General features: G+C 43.9%; 2 protein-coding genes across 9 annotated transcripts in view; one reads left to right on the top strand and one right to left on the bottom strand.

Annotated features, from left to right (window-relative positions):
* Positions 1-482: 482 nt before the first annotated feature.
* Epm2aip1 (EPM2A interacting protein 1) lies at positions 483-7,831 on the bottom strand. The gene has a single exon (NM_001271384.1). The coding sequence runs from the start codon at positions 7,716-7,718 to the stop codon at positions 5,898-5,900; it is 1,821 nt and encodes a 606-aa protein (NP_001258313.1). The 5' UTR covers positions 7,719-7,831; the 3' UTR covers positions 483-5,897.
* A 155-nt stretch (positions 7,832-7,986) lies between these two features.
* Positions 7,987-18,291, top strand: part of Mlh1 (mutL homolog 1) — a 37,239-nt gene continuing 26,934 nt past the window's right edge. For 5 of the 8 annotated variants that reach the window (XR_010054034.1, XR_005487929.2, XR_010054035.1 and 2 more), the window contains exons 1-4: positions 7,987-8,269; positions 10,543-10,633; positions 12,652-12,750; positions 15,979-16,052. Coding sequence is in view for 3 of the 8 variants with exons in the window: in XM_063266207.1 (XP_063122277.1) it covers positions 8,133-8,269; positions 10,543-10,633; positions 12,652-12,750; positions 15,979-16,052 (401 nt within the window). In the remaining 5 variants the exon portion in view is untranslated. The remainder of the gene's footprint in view (positions 8,270-10,542; positions 10,634-12,651; positions 12,751-15,978; positions 16,053-18,291) is intronic. The other 3 variants (XM_063266207.1, NM_031053.2, XM_039082199.2) reach the window with 3 other exon arrangements.

Here is an 18,291-nt window from a genome sequence, read left to right as displayed (position 1 = left end):
CATTACAGCTTATGTTAAGATCAGTGGAGCTTATGTGCAAAGTGGCAGAGCACGTTTTACCTGCTTAAGGCCCTGCATTCATCTTGAGCCTGAATCAAAAACAAAGCCAAGCTCAAAGCCTCCAAGCCACAAGTAACCACTTGAATTACAAAACATTTATCTTAACCCCCAAATTTATAAGCACAGCATTCAGTACAGAGTAGAGGAAGGAGCTAGAAACAGAAGATAAGATGTTAGAAGAGACACCAAGAAGAAGGTATGTGTGGGTAAAGATGTAGACACAGACAGACTTCAGCTTCTAATCGGATAGCAAACCACTGGAAGTTTTGAGTAGGAAAGCGGCATTATCTGAGAGATTTTAAAGTAGAGATCAATCTGGTTGTTTTGTGGAAAATAACCCATATAAAGTAACAGAAGCAAAGTTATCTGCCAAGTAATACACCAAAAGGAAGGGGTAACACATGTTCACTGAAAGACAAACACAAGGCTTTTAATAGCAATTTTATTCATAATGACCACAAACTGGAAACAATCCAAATATTCATCAACATTGAATGGATCACCTTGTACAATGGACGGACTGTGACACTGCGTGAGAAATGAGCTGTTACAATCCACACCATGGATTACTATAGCAGACACAGAGAACAGAGAGCACAGCGTGTCTAGTTCCACTTGATATACACTTAAAACAGGCAAAACTAACTGACAAGCAATATAAGTCAGACCAGCAACTGTCTCTCTGTGAGAGGCAAACGGCACCTACTGGAGTAACAGAAGTATGTTCTACCTTGATCTGAGTGGTGCATTCATAGGTGAATATAAAAATCCACTCAAGTGGACACTTAATATTTGTAAACTTTTATCTCGATGAGAAAGCAAAGACATATTTAGAGTGACGTAACTAGGGGAATAGAATAAGGACCAGTAGAGTGATCTTCCAAATACTTCATCTTCCTCCCACCTGTATGGAGGGATTTGGACTTCTTGAAATCTGGTGTAGCTGTGGGCTTACAGAGCCAAATTTTCTCTTCTCTTTTCCCAAAGTGAGCAGTCAACCCCTATTGAGTATATCTGCTTTGTCCTGAGCCCCAGGGTAGGTAGGGACAATTTTAAGCAGGAAACGAACTTTTCCAAAAAGTCATTTTAGCTTGCATTGCACACAGTGTCACAACTACTCAAGTCTGCAACTATAGAGGGAAGCAGCCATGACAGTTCATAGACAGACATGGCTATAACTCCTGTAACACTTTCCTCAAAGAAGGGTGAGCCAAGACAGACTTGGCCTGTGGGGATTGTAGTCTGTCAGCTCAGACAGCTTGTCACAGACAAGCTGTTGGGACACTAGACTTTTGTAGTTATTCACCTGCTCATGGCAACCTCACCAATCCTAATACAGAACTAAAATACTACAAACTGCTTCGTGACTATCTGGGAGGCACTCAGGAAGACTGCTACTGGAAGATAGAAAAAAAATGATACCGGGACAAGTTCTATTATAGAGAGGCAAAAGTGCCCCTTGAGATGAAGACAGGACATCTACTCTTTATTAAAGAAGAAAAAAAATACTTTGTGGTTGCCACTGGCTGCTTTAGACAAAGTGTACAGGACATGAATTCAGTATTTGGTCGGTTTCAAGGCAGAAATTATATATAGAATATTTAAAAAGTACTTATAGTGTAGGATGAATTGACTTTTTAAATACGAGATAAAAATGAGAAACCCTTAACCCAAAGGTTGACAAAAACCTAGTTTTGCAACAAGGATCAAATGTCTGGATGACCGCTGTACCTACCTACTGCCAAGACCTCAGAGTGAATGAGTTAATTAGTGTGACTTCCTAAAACTGGGGTAAGTCCAACTAAGAGAATGACACTAGTTCATCTCTTAAACTGGGCAAAAGGGCTTAACAAAAGACACTAATAAGCATTTGGCTTTCTGACTTGAGACTGAAATGTCTCATTTACCTAGAAATGAAATTCAGAGGCATGAAACAAGAAAGGGAGAAAATACAGCAAATCTAAATGTTAACTCACGTCATCTGGGGCTTTTCTCTTTGGGAAATGATGTGGGAATTCCACATGGTAAAGTAAATGAGCCGGGGACCTTGTAGTCAGAAGGGCTAAGACAGCTTTCTCAGAAACAAGTTTACTTACTTTTAAATTCCAGAAGAGCCAGAAATCATCTGTAAAGGAAAGTAACTACTAAATAGCATGCCACTTTCTCCTAGGGTTGACGCCTACAAAAGGAAAAATGGACATTAACTCTTTGCAGGATTGTCTTTCTCTAATACTGAATGAAGGTAATTTTCAGATTACTGAATTCAGTTCCATCTAAGCAGTTATCCAATGTCTTCCCTCTGTATGTGGGTTCCTTTGGAAATTAAAATAAAGACTATATTATGAATGTACTTAACACTAGCGAGTAGATTCGTGAGGACACCTAGGTTTGAATCCTGACATTACTATAGTTTACTAGGGTAAATTACAATCTATTTTCTTAACAACATTCACATAATATTTGAACCACATGCTAAGCACTGCACTAAATTCAAGAAACACAACAATGAGATTCCTAGTCACGAATAAGGTGAGTTTCATTTCTTAATTTGAAATACATGGCTAAGAACTATTCAGTGAACAGGCAGGATGTCTGTGATGGTCAAATGAAGACTGTGAAGGTTTCATAAAACAAAACAAAACGAAACACACAAGTATTTATTTGCCCAAACATTTGTTCAAATGCCAGGCATCCTACTATTCACTAGAGATGAATCAATGGATTAGACTTCTCTGGTTCAGTCTAGCAATGACCAAAACACAGTAAGAAATGCTAAGTAAAAAGGACAGGGTGTTCAGTACATGTAGGTGGATACCTGGCCTAGACGAGACCCCTGAAACATCTTACATGATATGTAGGACAAGTTCTGCAAGATGAACAGAAGTTTGTCTTCTATCTACCCTGACAGCACTGAAGGGAGGGGATCGGTAAGAGTGAGCTGACTGGTTTTGGCTTAGGCAAGGGCAACTGTAAAGCCATCTGCTGAAGGAAAAGTGAGAGGAAGAGCAGGTTTGGGAGAAAGAGCCAAGATGTGAGAGAGCAGAGTGTTAGCAATTATTAGCAACTAGGATTTAGGAGGAAATCTCAGGAGACAAAAATTTGGAGTATCTGCATATAGGTGATAACTAAAGTCATAGAAAGAGATCAACTTGGAAGTAATGTAGAGAACGAGGCAAGAGAGTCTTAAAAGAAAACAAAACAAACAGCAAACAAAGCGACCAGACAGACATACTTAAGGAAGAGGTGACTACAATGACTGGAGCTGGTGTCTCTGCAATGCTAGGATGATTTCAAGAAGGGAAAAATACTGAGGAAAACACTGAACTTGAGTGATCTGGCTGGCAATATGGGAGCCTGGCCAAGCAAATATTTGAACTAGTAGAAATGAGAGAAATGGGAAGGGACAGTTAAGGACACAGAGTTACTGTTTTAAATGGCACTTATTTTTAACTATATTCACAGATACCACAGGACCAGTAACAACTATATATTTAAAAAGGAAGAAGAAAAGAAAAAAACTGCCATGCAGCTGCAATTACTTACAGAAATACAGAAAACGGCAAAACACCTAAATCAGCGGTTCTCAACCCATGGGTCCTGACCCCTCTGGGGGTAGGGGTGGGGTTGAATATCAGATATCCTGCACATCAGATATTTACATTACAATTCATAACAGTAGCAAAATTACAGTTATGAAGTAGCAAAGAAATAATTTTATGGCTGGGGGTCACCACAACACGAGGAACTGTATTAAAGGGTTGCAGCATTAGGAAGGTTAAGAACCACTGCCTTAAACAAATAAACAAAAAATAAGACTAGTTACAGCAAAGTATTGCTGAGGGTCAATTAAAGAAAATTCCTTAGCTTATTTCTATCTCCCCCATACTCACACAGCAGTTACAGGATGCAGACTAATCTAATCATCACCTTAAGCAAAACACAAGAACTTGATAGAATGCACGAGATAGTAATACTTAGGGGACTAGAAATAGAAAGTAGAGGCAGCTTTCAGGACTTCCAATCATTCTCTCAAATAATAAAAAGTATTTGAAGTATTTGCTGTGAAAGGCAATACACAAAAGCTACCAGGAAACTAGCAGTAGACTTGTGTTTTCCATATTTAAGCTTATTCTTGGATAAGCAAAATGCCAATCTGACACTTGCTTTTCTGCTCTGAACTGCTAGAACTAGGCTTCCCTATCAAGTATGCACCATCGGCTTCCACTGGAGATTTTCCCTGTCTTTTGAAATAAGATGATGTATACTTGGTAGGGGGAGGTGCTGGCACTTTGGGAGGGAATGGATGATTCTTTATGGCATCAAGCTGCCTGAACACCATAGGAAGGAGAAATCTTCTTGGCTTACATGCCAGCACAACTCTCCAGTAAATACGGTAACTACAAAGGTGTCCTTAACACTCCCCTGCGTTCTCTGGAAGCAAGGGTTTCTACCTTTGCTTGAGAACCACTGATCTAACTTTGGTTCTTAGACTCGTGTGGCTTAAGCATCAGTTCCTTCCAAAATCTTGGTTGTCACCAGGTTCCTTGAATGCACAACACAATGTGCTGCAGAATTTAGGCCAGAAGGCAGCACATCAGCTTGTAACCTGTACGTGACGATGAGTTACACACAGTGCTGTTCTTAGATCAGGTTGACACGTTGAGCTTTACCTGAAGATTGACTTTTCCAGTTAATATATCTGACAACAATACAGCACAAAACATCTCTAGAAATAGGAATTATTACAGTCTGTGGACAAGGTTGCTTCTTTAGATTTAAGTATTTTACTTATGCACTGTCTTAACTACTCAATGTGTAAGACAGCTTTAAATTCTAGAGTAAATCCATTTCCTGCAGCTAACAAAATCTGGCACATCATTTCAAAATAAAGTGTCTCCCTTAAGCATAGTTTCTTCAGAGAACATTAATACCCATGCAGATAAGACAAACAAGCTGCAAGCCTCTCATAACTCCTATCTTGAAGTGTAAAGGTCCTTTCCCCCTTACTGTTTGGATAGGACCAAAGTTCTGTCTAGAGCAGGAAAAAAATGCTGACTGGCAGTGATCAGGATTCCATACTTACCATGGTCCTTTGACAGACGAGCTGAAAAAATTGCTCCGGCTGTGAAAAAATAAGGAGCAAACCACTAATAGTCGGTTATTCTTAACTCCTGATAGTAAGGAACCTCCTAAATCAGAAACTTAAAATAATTCTTGCTGCTCCAACACCAAATTGATTCCTTCCTCCATCCGTATTGTCACCGTCCATCCACTGGGTAGGTGAGGATGGGGTTTGTATTTACTTCAGACTCAGAAATATGCTTTAAGAAATAATCTTAAATTCTGTTAGCTAGATAAAATACCTCCACTGTGTATATGCTATTCCTTTTCAGAAACTTAATTTGATATGTGAGTTTCTGTGAACTGACTCGAATACACTTTTACGGAGTTGGCCACTTCAAACCATGTGTTACACTTTCCACTGTGTCAGAGTAAGGGCTGAAACTTTTGGCATGCATCTTTAGACCATTTTAAAACCAGACTTCTAGTTCAACTTACAATATCAATACTAAATCTGTTGAAAACCAGTTATAATAAAAGTAAAAGGCAATGACTTTTCCATTAAACTAAGTTTTTTAAAGGTGGTATTCTTATGCGTCAGTTCCATGTTGCCAAATGAGATGGGGAAAGGTAACTCTTCAGAAAGATCTCAATGTTTATCAGTTTGGACATCTGTAATAAGTTCAATGCTTTCCAACCATCCAAATGAGGAAATGTGAAAGGAAGTTAAATTAATTTTTCCTTTTCAGATTGACTTCTTCTTGTACCACGATGGCTTATGAGTCATTTCTCTCTCTCACAAGATCATCCCAACGGGGATCCATTTCAGTTGTGGCAACTCGAAATAGCGCTTGGAGATGCTCGTCCGTCAGTGGCTGGCTCAACGTGTGCTGGTTTCGAGTTAAATATGCAAAAGCCTTATCACAGATTTGGTTACTATCAAATAAGGATGCCACCTTATAGGCAACCCCTTTGATAATTGGGTAAGCTTCCCCAGACAGTCCAGCATAAAACTGTCCCAAGTCTTTGACTCTGTACTCATTCCACAGGTCGGTGTTCCCCTGAAGTTTTGTTAGCTCCACTCTTACGGAAATAGGCGCATATTCCGGTTTGAAGCTAAATGGATTTGAGAAAAGTTCCAAGTCCTTTTTAATGAACCTGAGGTCCTTGAAATGTCTCTCAAAATCTTTTTGTAGGCGGGAGATCACCATTTGATACCTGTCAGGATCAAATATTTTTTGATCTTCCTTAAACTGCTGTTTGAGTTCATCAACGATTATGCTGAAGGCAGGAAAGTCTGTTAGATTTACTTCTTCCATATGTCTCTGAAGGGAGCTCAGCTTATCCTCAAAGGTGCAGATGCGTTCAAAGGCGGCAGCAGCAAAGACTTTACTGATTTGCAGTTCTTCACTGATCTCTCGGAGGTAATCCATGATGTCTACCAAGAAACCGAAATCACAAAGCCACTGCTTGTCTGAGAAATGAACTGTTGTTGCCCCCACCGAAACCAAGAACGCCTCGATTTCTTTCCTTAGCGAAAATATTAGTTTTAACGTTTTGCCTCTTCTCAGCCAGTTGTTCAAACACCGTCCATTAACTCTCTCTCCATGCTCTGATTCAGACTCAGTCAGTAAAGACTGGAACTCTGGCCGCCTAACACCTCTGGTTTTAATCATGACTACCCATTCGGAGATGGTATTTATGATCTGATTAATATCAACATCGTAAGAACTCAACAGTTCCAAGTGAAGAAATCCTGAATAGTGGATAACGTTCCAACAGTTGGGACTCACAGCCTTTTCTCTCATGTAGGAGACCAGTCCGGAGTTCTCGCCAATCATCCTCAAGGTGTGGGTCGTGGTCAGTCCAACCATTCGCTGTAAGCTGAGCCCTGCTGTCTGCAGGGCCTCCAGAATTGCCGACATGAGAGCCCCAACACTGAAGTGATGAGTCAGGTTGATAATGGTCAGAAGATCTTCTTGCACCTCCAGGTCGCGGCCGACGCCACGGATGAAAACCAGCAGGTAGTTCTCATAGGCCACAAAAGCCTGGTCATCCAAAGCAAGGGAATAGGCCTTAAAGTCCCTGGCTCGGTTAAACAGCTGGCTACGGAGGTTGCTGTCAATGCTCAGAATTCTCTGCCGTGTGATCTCTGGAGATAAATCAATGCCTTCCAGGACGCCGACGTGATCCGGCAGCACCTCTCTCAGCAACACCTCCATGCACTGGTGAACGAAGTCACCCTCACCCCAGCCGCGACCCTTCAAGGCCAAGAAGCGGCAGAGGCCGAGGCCTGCCCGCGTAGCTCTCTCCTCCGGAGTGAGAACGGCAGCCAAAGACATGTCGCCCTGCCGCAGACGCTCCACCAGGGCCGCGCGTTCCTCGTCCCCTACAAACCGTTCGTAGAATTCGTGTTCGGCTTCGTAGTGGCGCCTCACGTCGCGTTCCCGAGTAGAGGCGACCAGGCGGCGACACACCAGGCACAGGGCCCCGTCACCCTCCGCAGGCTCCACCACCAGGTAACGCTGGGTCCACTCGGGCCGAAACACCAGAGCCTCGTCGACTTCCATCCTAATCCTCTTGGGCGTCATCCACATTCTGCGGAGGCCAAGGGATAACGCCGAGCTCTGAGGCCGCAGCAAACGGGGAGGAGCCCGACGAACGCCAAGCACCCCCCTGGGTTCTGCGCCAGATCACCCGAGCAGGGTGCACCAGCCTCCGCCAGGGCGCCTCCGCTCCTATTGGCTAGAGATTTCGTATTCCCTCAGCTCTCAGGAATGAGCCAATAGGAAGAGCGGACCGTGAACTTTGACGCGCAAGCGCGTTGCCTTCCAACCCGGTGGGCAGCCGCTGTTTAGGGCGGAACAGATACCCCAGGAACTGACGTAAGAGGCGATTGACTGGCATTTATTCTGCCCAATCAGCACTTGCCGCTGGGAAGGTGGCTCAGGACGGCGGTCGGCCCAAGGTGAAGGAAGAACTTGCGCTTGAGGAGCCGAAGTGATTGGCTGATGGCAAAATCGGGCGCCAATATGGCGTTTGTAGCAGGAGTTATTCGGCGCCTGGACGAGACGGTAGTGAATCGCATAGCGGCGGGAGAAGTTATCCAGCGGCCGGCCAATGCTATCAAAGAGATGATTGAAAACTGGTACGGAGGGAGCGGAGCCGAGTTCCCCGATTGCGAGCCTGGACGGACCTGCTGCAGTCGGCTACCATGCAGGGAGCTGGGCACTGAGACCGTGCGCGTGCCAGGCCGGCTTCCCACTATGCGCGGGCCGAGGGTCCTCACGGCTTGCCCGAGACCTGTTTGGGTCTCAAGTAAGGGAAACACGCGTGGTATTGGTTAATGGTACCTTCCCGGAGGAGGTACCTCGCTACCACATTACACACGCAGGAGATGCGCAGCTGACGATGTGTGAATGTTTAAGGGTGGAAGAAAGTCTTCAGAGTGTGCCATTTTAGAGGTTTACCATTCACCCCGGGAATAATCCGTACACATCCAAGGCACAGTTTGAGTTTTATTCAAACTTATCAGGGCAGTGGACATGGGGCTTTCTTCTGACTTCCTGTTGTCAAATTAGTGACCCTAGTTAATGTTCTTAGGGGGAGGCATTTGTTGCATCTGAGACTTGAAACCTGTCAGGTTGTGGAGGAGAGAAGTTAGACGTGTACAGTTTAACCTTTAAAAGGCAGTGTGAATAGTATACCCCAAAATAGACATACACCCAATAAGTTCAAAAAGGACACTTGTGTTAATGTCAGTTGATGTTAGTGAAAGCCCATACACTATTTAAAAAAAAATGTTCTGTGAAGAATAGCAGTCTGGTAGAAGTGCACTGAAAAGAAACCATTCAGAGCAATGGCACTGAAATAAATGACCTCAGACCCTTTTTGGGGCCCAACGACCCTTATACAGAGTCACCTAAGACTATCAGAAAACACAGAGATTTACAGTTCAGAACAGAGGAACCTTTAGGAAGGTTGAGAACCACTGCCACGGGGAGAAAGGAGTTAAGACACAAGAAGAAAGGAGTTACGAGGTAACCAAAGGAAAGAGCAGGGAGCCTGCGGACATTTGGTTTGGTGTCAGTAGACTGCCGTAGGGTAGCTGTAGTTTTTACAGTGTTTGGACAGACAGGATAACTCACTTAATTGTACTATGCCTGGATACTGTACAATAAAACCAAGCTTAAAAGTAGCATGGCAACTTGTATGCAAGCAGAGATTTTGCAGATTCTACTTAAATATTTAAGTCAAGGTTTTTGATACAGAGATGCTAAGAGAATTTCATTACTTAAGTAACTTACTGTTTGTTTTTTTTTAATAAAGTTTTTCATGAGAGGAGTTGAGAACTTGCCTTTTTCATGCAGCCCCAGGTCGAATTTGTTCCCTGTGGTAGATATGAGTGTAGGCTGCTCTGAAAACATAAAGAGTCTCATTCTTTTAAAGATCATTTCCTTGTTAATTTAGTTTATTTTGTTTACTTATTTGGGTGATAGGAACTGCGTGTGCAACACACTCGTGAAGGTCAGAGGACAGCTTTGATTCTGTCTTTCCATCATGTGGGTCCCAGAGATTGGTGCCAGGTGCTTTTACCCACGAAGACATGCTCTAAGTCCCTACTGGCATCTTGTTTCATTTTAAATTTTCATTTTATTTGTGTGCATGTTTTGCCTGCATGTTATGTCTATGCACCATGAACATGGATTGCTCTCAGGGACCAGAGAGGGAGTCAGGTCCACTGTAGCTGGGGCTACAGCTACCAAGTGGATGCTGGGAATGAGCTCTGTTCCTCCGGAAGAGCAACCAGTGCTCTTAACCGCTGAGCCATCTCTCCAGACTCATCTTCTTAAGCCTCTTAAATTTTCTGCATGGCAGTTTTCTTTAAAAGAGTAGAGGAAAGCAGCATTTTAAAATGACATTTATTAGAGTCACTTAGAAACCAGAGATTGGGGCTGGAGAGATGGCCCAGTGGTTAGGAGCACTGACTGCTCTTCCAGAGGTCCTGAGTTCAATTCCCAGCAACCACATGGTGGTTCACAGCCGTCTGTAATGGGATCTGATGCCCTCTTCTGGTGTGTTAGAAGACAGCTACATATACATACATACTCATATATAAAGTAAATAAGTAATTGTTTATAAAAACAAAAGAAGAAACCAGAGACTGGTTAGAGTTGTTATAACAGTAAAAGCAGTTAAAAGAAAATAAGAAACTCATGTGCTAAAAGGACCGTCTTACAGGGACAGAAAAGTGACACATTGTCACTTAAGCAATGTGTATGTTCATATAGTACCCACATTGAGCTTGTAAGACAAAGAAAAAGCATGCTAATCAAGTACTCTCTTTGTTTGAAATTTGATATTACAATTATGTGCATCAGAGTAGCTTCAACTGACAGAATATTTTCTCTGATTTGCCAGTTTAGATGCAAAATCTACAAATATTCAAGTGATTGTTAAAGAAGGAGGCCTGAAGCTAATTCAGATCCAAGACAATGGCACTGGAATCAGGGTAAGCAAGGCCTGGGGGAGCCAGTTTTATGTGCTTCACCTCAAACGCAGGACCTGGTGCCTGTAGTCTTCTCCGTAGGGGTTTTAGATTGAAGGCTTGAACATGTAGCAATAATTAGTATTAAATTTCTAGTGTATATTGAACACTGTTCAAGGACTATGGCAGTGAACAAAATGGACAATAATCCTTTGTTTTCTGTCATGGTAGTGGGGGTCAGGACAAAGTGACCAGTATGCTGGGTGCCATAAAGCTCTGTGCAGAATACAGAAGCTGGGAGGAAGAGGAGCAGAGGTGGGAAAGGATATGGCCTCCATTTATTGGTCATTCAGGAGGGCTATAATATGGATGGGAGTTGATGGAGAAAATGAAAGGAGATCAAGGAGCAGGTTTTAACATGGTTGAAAGGATGAGTGTCTTGGGTAAAAAGAACAGTAAGGACAAAATCTTAGCGTAGAGGCATGCTTCAACTTGATGGACCAGTAAGGAAACCATGCAACATGGCCAACAAGACCAGGGTACGAGGCCTAGGAGGAAGCATTCTGGGCATAGTAAACTGGTGATCTTTTTGGCAGCTATGGTGGGATCTGACTCATTGTAAGTAAAACAGGACATGGTGTGGTGAGTTTTTTTTTAAAACCTTTGAATGGGCCCAGAGTGATGATGGCTTAGTAGTTAAGAACACTTGCCACACTTGGAGAGGAACCAAGTTCTGTTCTCAGCATCCATAGGAAGTGTCTAACAACAGCTAGAACTCCAGTTTCAAGGGCTCAATTGGCCTCTGAGGGCACTTCATGCGTATGGTACTCATACAGTCAGGCACATAAAAAATAAAATTAAATTTAAAAAGACCTTTGCAAACAAGTCGCTGAAGGGCAGTGTAGACAGCAAAAGACTCTTGTAGGAACCAGGAGTGGGGTGGCCGTGCCTTGAACCAGTTTGATTGTATCCGAGATGTAAGGAGCACTGAGGTTCTCCTGAGTTAACTCTGAGTGAGGGCAGACCTCTCAGAGTTTGCTGATGTAAGACGGGTAGTTGACTAGGAGTCGCCATTTAATGGGAAAGATTGGGAAAGAAACGTTTAAAGGAAGGACAGGCAGTTCCTGTGGGGCATGTTACACTTAAAGTGCCCTTTAAAGGTGTGTGTGTGTGTGTGTGTGTGTGTGTGTGTGTGTGTGTGTGTGTGTGTGTGTGTGTGTGTAGGTATCCCTGCCTGTGAGTGCTAGTGCCTGTAGAGGCCTTGGATTGCCCAGAGCTGGAGTTAGAAGGAGCAGTGCATTACCTGACATGGGTGTTGGCAGCAGAACTCAGGTCCTCAGGAAGCAGAAAGTGCTCTTGCCGCACTGAGGTTTCTCTCTAGCCCATGTTTATGGCTTTTGAGGCAGGGCCTCTTCTGAGCTAGACTAACCTTCATGCTCTGTGGAGCGAAGTTCTTGTCCCTCCTACTTCTGTCTACAACGTGCTAGAGTTTCAAATGTGTGCCAGCACATGCAGCTAAAATGACAATTTAGTCATAAGTGTTTTTACTCCTTGTAAGATAGAAGAGTTTTCCTTCCTGTAGACTGAAAAAAAGTTTTGGTTTTTTAATTTAAAAAGAAAGACAGTGAAATTTGGGTATGATATCACATGCATACATTCCAGCACTTGAGAGGTCAAGGTGGGAGAATTAAGATTGAAGCATCCTATACTCTACAACGAGACTGTCTCAAAAAAGGTGGGGACGGAGGGGCCGAGGAAGGCAACAGTGAGTGAGTGTAGGTAGAGAAGAGGTCTACGCATGGAGTCCTGATGCTAGGAGGTGGGGGCCAGAAGTGGGCACTGCGCATGACAGTGAGAAGGAGCCACCTAGTAAGGTGAAGACCCAGGTCCAGTTCTTGTTTGCCAGTAAGGAAGTTGGTACTAATTTAGACCTCTCCCCCTGAGGATTTCTTCTCGGCGTAAAGCAATGAGATGAGAATTCAGAAGGATTTAAGAAAATGAAGACGTACTCATATGTCCTTCCCTCCCTCTTAATCACACAGAAGGAAGATTTGGATATTGTGTGTGAGAGGTTCACTACAAGTAAACTGCAGACCTTTGAGGATTTAGCTAGTATTTCCACCTATGGCTTTCGTGGTGAGGTAAGTCAGACTTAAAGAAATGTATAAAAACGTCCTCCTGTGATAATGTCTCACCTCTCAACACAGGCAAGTGCAATTTAATACTTGTACTTGTTCACCATATGTAAATCTGAACAAATTTAGCTTTCCATGACTGAGAAATTTTGAAAAATACTTAATATGCTATTTTATCTACAGAGGCACTGGATAGTGTGTATCTTTTTATTGAAGTCTCTAACATTATCTCCTGTGGTAATTTGAATGTGGTTGGCCCAGGGAATGGCACTATTAGGAGGTGTGACCTTGCTAGAGTAGGTGTGGCCTTGTTGGAGGAAACTGTAGGGGTGGGCTTTGAGACCCTTCTAACTGCCTGCAAGTCAGTCTTCTGTTTGCCTTTGCAACAAGATGCAGAACTCTCAGCTCCTGCACCATGCCTGCCTGGACACAGCCATGCCCCCACCTTGATGATAATGGACTGAACCTCTGAACCTGTGAGCCAGTCCCAAGTAAATGTTGTCTTTAAAAGTGTTGCATTGGTCATGGTGTCTGTTCATAGCAGTAAAACCCTAAGACACCTATGAAGTTGTATTAGGAAACCAAATGTGAATCTGATCAATGCTTTTATCTGTTTATCAGTATATTAAAACTATAGGGGACATGCAGGAATGGTCACTGAAAGCAGGGTCCTGTGGTTAGAAAATACAATACATGCAATAGGCTGTCAGCCAGTAAGCACAGGGAAAAGCAGAGAAGGAGCACAGACCTGTGAACCAGAAGGGCTGTTGGGATCAGGGTGGAACTCTCTAGCACCATGCTTGCCTGCCTGCCGTCATGTTCCCAGCTATGACGATAATGGCCTAATGACTCTCTGAAGCTGTAAGCCGGCCCCTAGATTCCTTTTATGAGAGTTACTATGTTCATGGTTCTCTTTGTAGCAGTAGAACAGTGAGTAAGACAGGCATAGATTTTATTTAAATTAAAAGGCAGCTGATGTGGGAATAGGACCAAGGGTGGGAGGTGAGAGGTGACAGAGTCACTTGATGAATCCCAGGAAATCTGACCCCAGAGACCAGCATCAGGATGCAGATCTGAGTTTATTGCCCTACCCATAAGCTTTTATACTACGTTTGAGCCAATCCCAAGCCCCCAAATCCTTGGTCAGTCATATCTCACCACCGTCATCCTGCTCCAATGAAAGCCCTGCTTAATGAGGTAACTTAGAAGGAGTTGAGGGAATGTGGTCACCTGTGAAGACTTCTGCGAAGACAGAGGAAGTGGCCACCACCCTGGCCTGGGTTCCTTTTTGCTGTCTCACTGGTGTGCTGGGAGCTGTCTTAAATGTAATACTGTGTGCAGCAGATCAGGACTGTCTGAGGAGTCCCAGGAGCCTGTGGCACCTCGCTCTCCCTCCCACTTTTTCCTTCACAAGGTTGACATCCCCCACAAGCTGTGAGCTGGTCTCTATAATTTAGGGAGTGTAGGTCAAAACAGTATAGTCTCAAGTACCCGCTGGCTCGCAGTAACCTCAAATTGTTCCCAAAAGACAGTCTCTGAAAAGCTTAATTTGAAGCTGCCTCTGGTCAGGTTGTAGGAAGACAGTTTTATCCTAGCTACAGCCCTGTGGGTCAATTCTAGCCTTCCTCCTGCATCCTTAGTCTGTCTTGGGAGTTACTGTTTACTGGAATCAGAAGGAGGTTTCTGTGTGCCAGTGATACTCCTTTTGTGAATTAACTCTTCCTTCCAATCCCACAACATAGAGTTACCATCTCCCTGGGGATGTGTAAGAAGCCTGATGTGTGCACACTAGACAGTGACAGAGTGGAGGAGTGAATGTAGACACTCTGACCCCAGAGTCTGCTCCCGTCTACTTGAAAAGGCTCCTTAGGAAGCAGCAGGGCTGTCCGCTGTATTGTGTATTTTGGCCCACTTTCTTCCTAGAAATACGTAGGATTGTCTTCTGTGAGCAGCTCTTGCTTTACAAGGTCTCAAAAATCACTTGCATTTTAAACATATCTTATGGTTTGAACCAGGTCTTCTACACTGGTTGGTCTTGAGCTCCTTGTGTAGCTGAGGCTGGTCTTGCACTCCTGATCTTCCTTCCTTTGCCTCCAAAATATTGGGATTAAGGGTCTGCACTACCACACCCAATTTCTTAAATGTTGAAAATTATAAAAGCCAAGCTGGATGCAATGGTATATGCCTATAATCCCAGTACTCGAGAAGCTGAGACAGGAGCATCTAGAGTTTGAAACCAGCCAGATCTACATAGAGTCTGAGGCCAGCCTGGCTACGAAGGGAAGAATAGCTTATATGAACCAGGGAAGTGCGGCTCTGACGGAGTGACCTCTGAGTCTGAAGCACGTCCACTTTCAGTCCGTATGTTTCTGAGGTGGAACTAAGCTCCTCTGCTGATCTCAGACTCCAAGCGTCCAGTGAGCTCTGACCCCAGCCACCCAGGCGGAGTCACACTTCTTTCAGTGAGCTGAAAACTGCCTCTGGCGTCTAGATGTTGTTGCACAGACCCACTGTAGCAATTTTAAATTTGTCTTTTTAAAAATATAATTGTTTCTATAAAGCTGTTTTGAGAGATTCCATTATTTCTTTCTGAAGGCACATTTTTAATTCCTTAGAAGATAAATCACTGAGAATAAATTCCCTTTGAATCTGGAATATTTTTCTAGAGGCCCATACACTGAAAGCTTGGTCCATACTTTGTTGTTATTGGAAAATTATTTAAGCTAAGTGTAGGACTTAGTAGGTGGTTTCCAGGTTGGAAAGGGACAGTGAACTCCTTCTTGTTCTCTTTGGCCTCTGCATATGTGAGGTGTGAGTGACTTTGGTCTTCATGAATTCCACACCATGAGTTTCTTCAACCCAGGACCAAAAGCATCAGGAACTACTGATCATCAAATGGGTCCTCTAAAACCACGAGCTAATAGAAACCTGTTGTCTATAAGTTGATCGTCCTGTGTGTTGTTACAGTAATGGAAACTGCCCAGCACAGTCCCTGTGGTAGCAGCATAAGATACAGTTACTGTTAACACAGGAAGTCTGGTGTGATTCCTTTTGGAGTTTGTAACACATGCTTCCCCTTATTCTAGTGATTACCTTATGGGCTAGATTTTATCTCTTTCTTAAAACAGCATCAGAGTGTTTATTGTTGCCACGGTGATGTAGATTGGAAGAGGCAAGTTAGATAACCTATGCCACAGTGAGGTTTCCTTTCATCTGGTTCCCTTTCCTCCCTAGGCTTTGGCAAGCATAAGCCATGTGGCCCATGTCACTATTACAACCAAAACAGCTGATGGGAAATGTGCATACAGGTATGTGGTCATGGCTTCTGTGTCCACCGTAAATATGTGTTACCCCCCACCCTAACCCACCCACACACACACTAAGATACTAGTTTTTCTCCCATTGCTGTGAATAAGTTCATCCAAAGGGATGGTCATGAAGTGGGGGCTCTCTCTTCCCTCATGGCTTCTTTTTAAGATTTAAATTAGTGTGTCTTATGTATATGGATATGTTGACTGCATTCACGTCTGTGTACCACGTGTAAATCTGGTACCCTTGGAGGCTGAGGAAGGAATGGAGTCTACTGGAACGGGAGTTACATATGACTGTAGACTGTGAGTACAACATGTAGGTTCTGGGAACAGAATGCAGGTTCTCTGGAAGTTTCTAGGAATGAGATATTCTCATTTCCTGTTCCCTTTCTCGTTGGCCTCTGCTCTGCTGGAAGAGTAGCCAGTGCTTTTAGCAGCTGAGTCTTCTCCAGCCCCATGGGACGGCTTCCTAAGAGATAAGTTGTAGCAGTACAAGCGCCCAGGAAGGGGTCCATTGCACATAGGTTTCCAGGCACCTCGGAGCTGCTCATCTTATTTCTTCCCTTTGACCTTTGGTGGCCAGCACTTGGGCTGAGTGCAGGTCTGTGGCTCGAATGCTGGAGACTCACATTCATTTGCTGGCTCCTGAGCTTCTGGTTCCCTTCTCTCAGGGCCTGTGTGAGCTGGCTTGCTTTGTAGGGAGTGTCTGCTGCCTACAAAGTGTGTGCTGGCAGTTTCCAGAGGCTTGGAAATGGTCCTGAGACAGAAAGAAAATGGGAGTCAAGAAATCACAGTCAAGTTTTTTTTTTTTTTTTTTTTTTTTGTTTTGTTTTTTGTGAGCACTGGCTGACACTGGCTGAAGACTTGTAGTCATCCCTGATGAATGCGGAAAGAGAAACGAGGGCACTCAGGTTGTTTGTAAATTAAATCAGGGCAGTTCTGTACCCTCAGTCTTCTGAACTAATGTGGGATGTGACAAGAGAGAGAGTACTTCAGACTATGCAGGGCTGGCGTTAGGGGTCTTGATTGTGTGTGAATTCTGGGTGGGCTGATGGGAGTTACAAACCAGAGACAGTTGTGGGTTAAGGTGTTTGTAGGTAGCCCGAGTCCTGTTTCAAGACCTCTGGGTTTGTTTGTTTGTTTGTTTGTTTGTTTGTTTTTGTTATGCCCTACCTAGGTTTCTAGTGGCCCTCTTCTGTGGCAGGATGAAAGCCAGAGGTTTCATCTTGGCACCCAGTGCCTTCCTGTGCTGGATAGGTTTATGACATGCTAAAGTCATTTGAGAAGAGGGAACCTTAATTAAGAAAATGCTTCCCGGGGCTGGAGAGATGGCTCAGGGGTTAAGAGCACTGACTGCTCTTCCAGAGGTCCTGAGTTCAATTCCCAGCACCCACATGGTGGCTCACAACCATCTGTAATGGGATCTGATGCTCTCTTCTGGTGTGTCTGAAGACAGCAACAGTGTACTCATATATATAAAATAAATAAATCTTAAAAAAAAAAAGAAAAGAAAGAAAAGGAAAAGGAAAATGCTTCCCTTAGATTTGGCTGTAAGACATTTTCTTAATTAGTGATTAATGGGGGACGTGCCCAGCCTATGGTGGGTTGTTCCATTCCGGGGGTGGGTGGTCCTGGATTCTGTAAGAAAGCAAACTGAGCAAGTCAGTAAGCAGCCTCCTCCATGGTCTCAGCATCAGCTCCTGTGTCCAGGTTCCTGTCCTACTTGTGTTCCTGTCCCAACTTGATGTGGAAGTGTAAGCCAAATAAACCCTTTCCTCCCCAAGTCGCTTTGGTCATGGTCACTACAGCAGCAGTGACATGAGCTAAGACACTTCTAAGTGTCCTGACCTACTTCAGCCCCTCGTCTCCACATTACCTCGTGCAGTGTGTTCCAGAGCTCCTGCTCTCTGACTTACCAGTCTTCTTCTCCAGTCACCTGAGACTATTTCTCCTTAGAGCCTGGATGAGTTCCCTTCTTCTCTCTGGCTGCCACCTCCCCGGTCGCCTACTCAGGCTAAAGGGTCTTCTTGCTGGATCACCTAACACATTAGTCTACACTTGTATAAAAGACTGTCCCTGGGCCAGATCAAGAGCTGATTTTCTCTTGGGATACTGTGTTTTGTTTCTGAGACAAAAAACTCCGGCTGTCTGGAACTTGCAATGACCCTCCTACTTTTGCCTCTGGAGCGATGGGGTTACAAGTGCTCCCTCCCGGGGCTGGGGATTTAGCTCAGTG

The sequence above is a fragment of the Rattus norvegicus genome, chromosome 8 (assembly GCF_036323735.1).
Source record: "Rattus norvegicus strain BN/NHsdMcwi chromosome 8, GRCr8, whole genome shotgun sequence".
Classification (NCBI taxonomy): domain Eukaryota; kingdom Metazoa; phylum Chordata; class Mammalia; order Rodentia; family Muridae; genus Rattus; species Rattus norvegicus.
The sequence above is the reverse complement of the archived record's forward strand: the minus strand, read 5'-3'. Positions and strand labels throughout refer to the sequence as shown.

Coding starts and splice junctions, on each gene's coding strand:
- Epm2aip1 (NM_001271384.1), bottom strand. CDS start 7,718: ATGTGGATGACGCCCAAGAGGATTAGGATGGAAGTCGACGAGGCTCTG.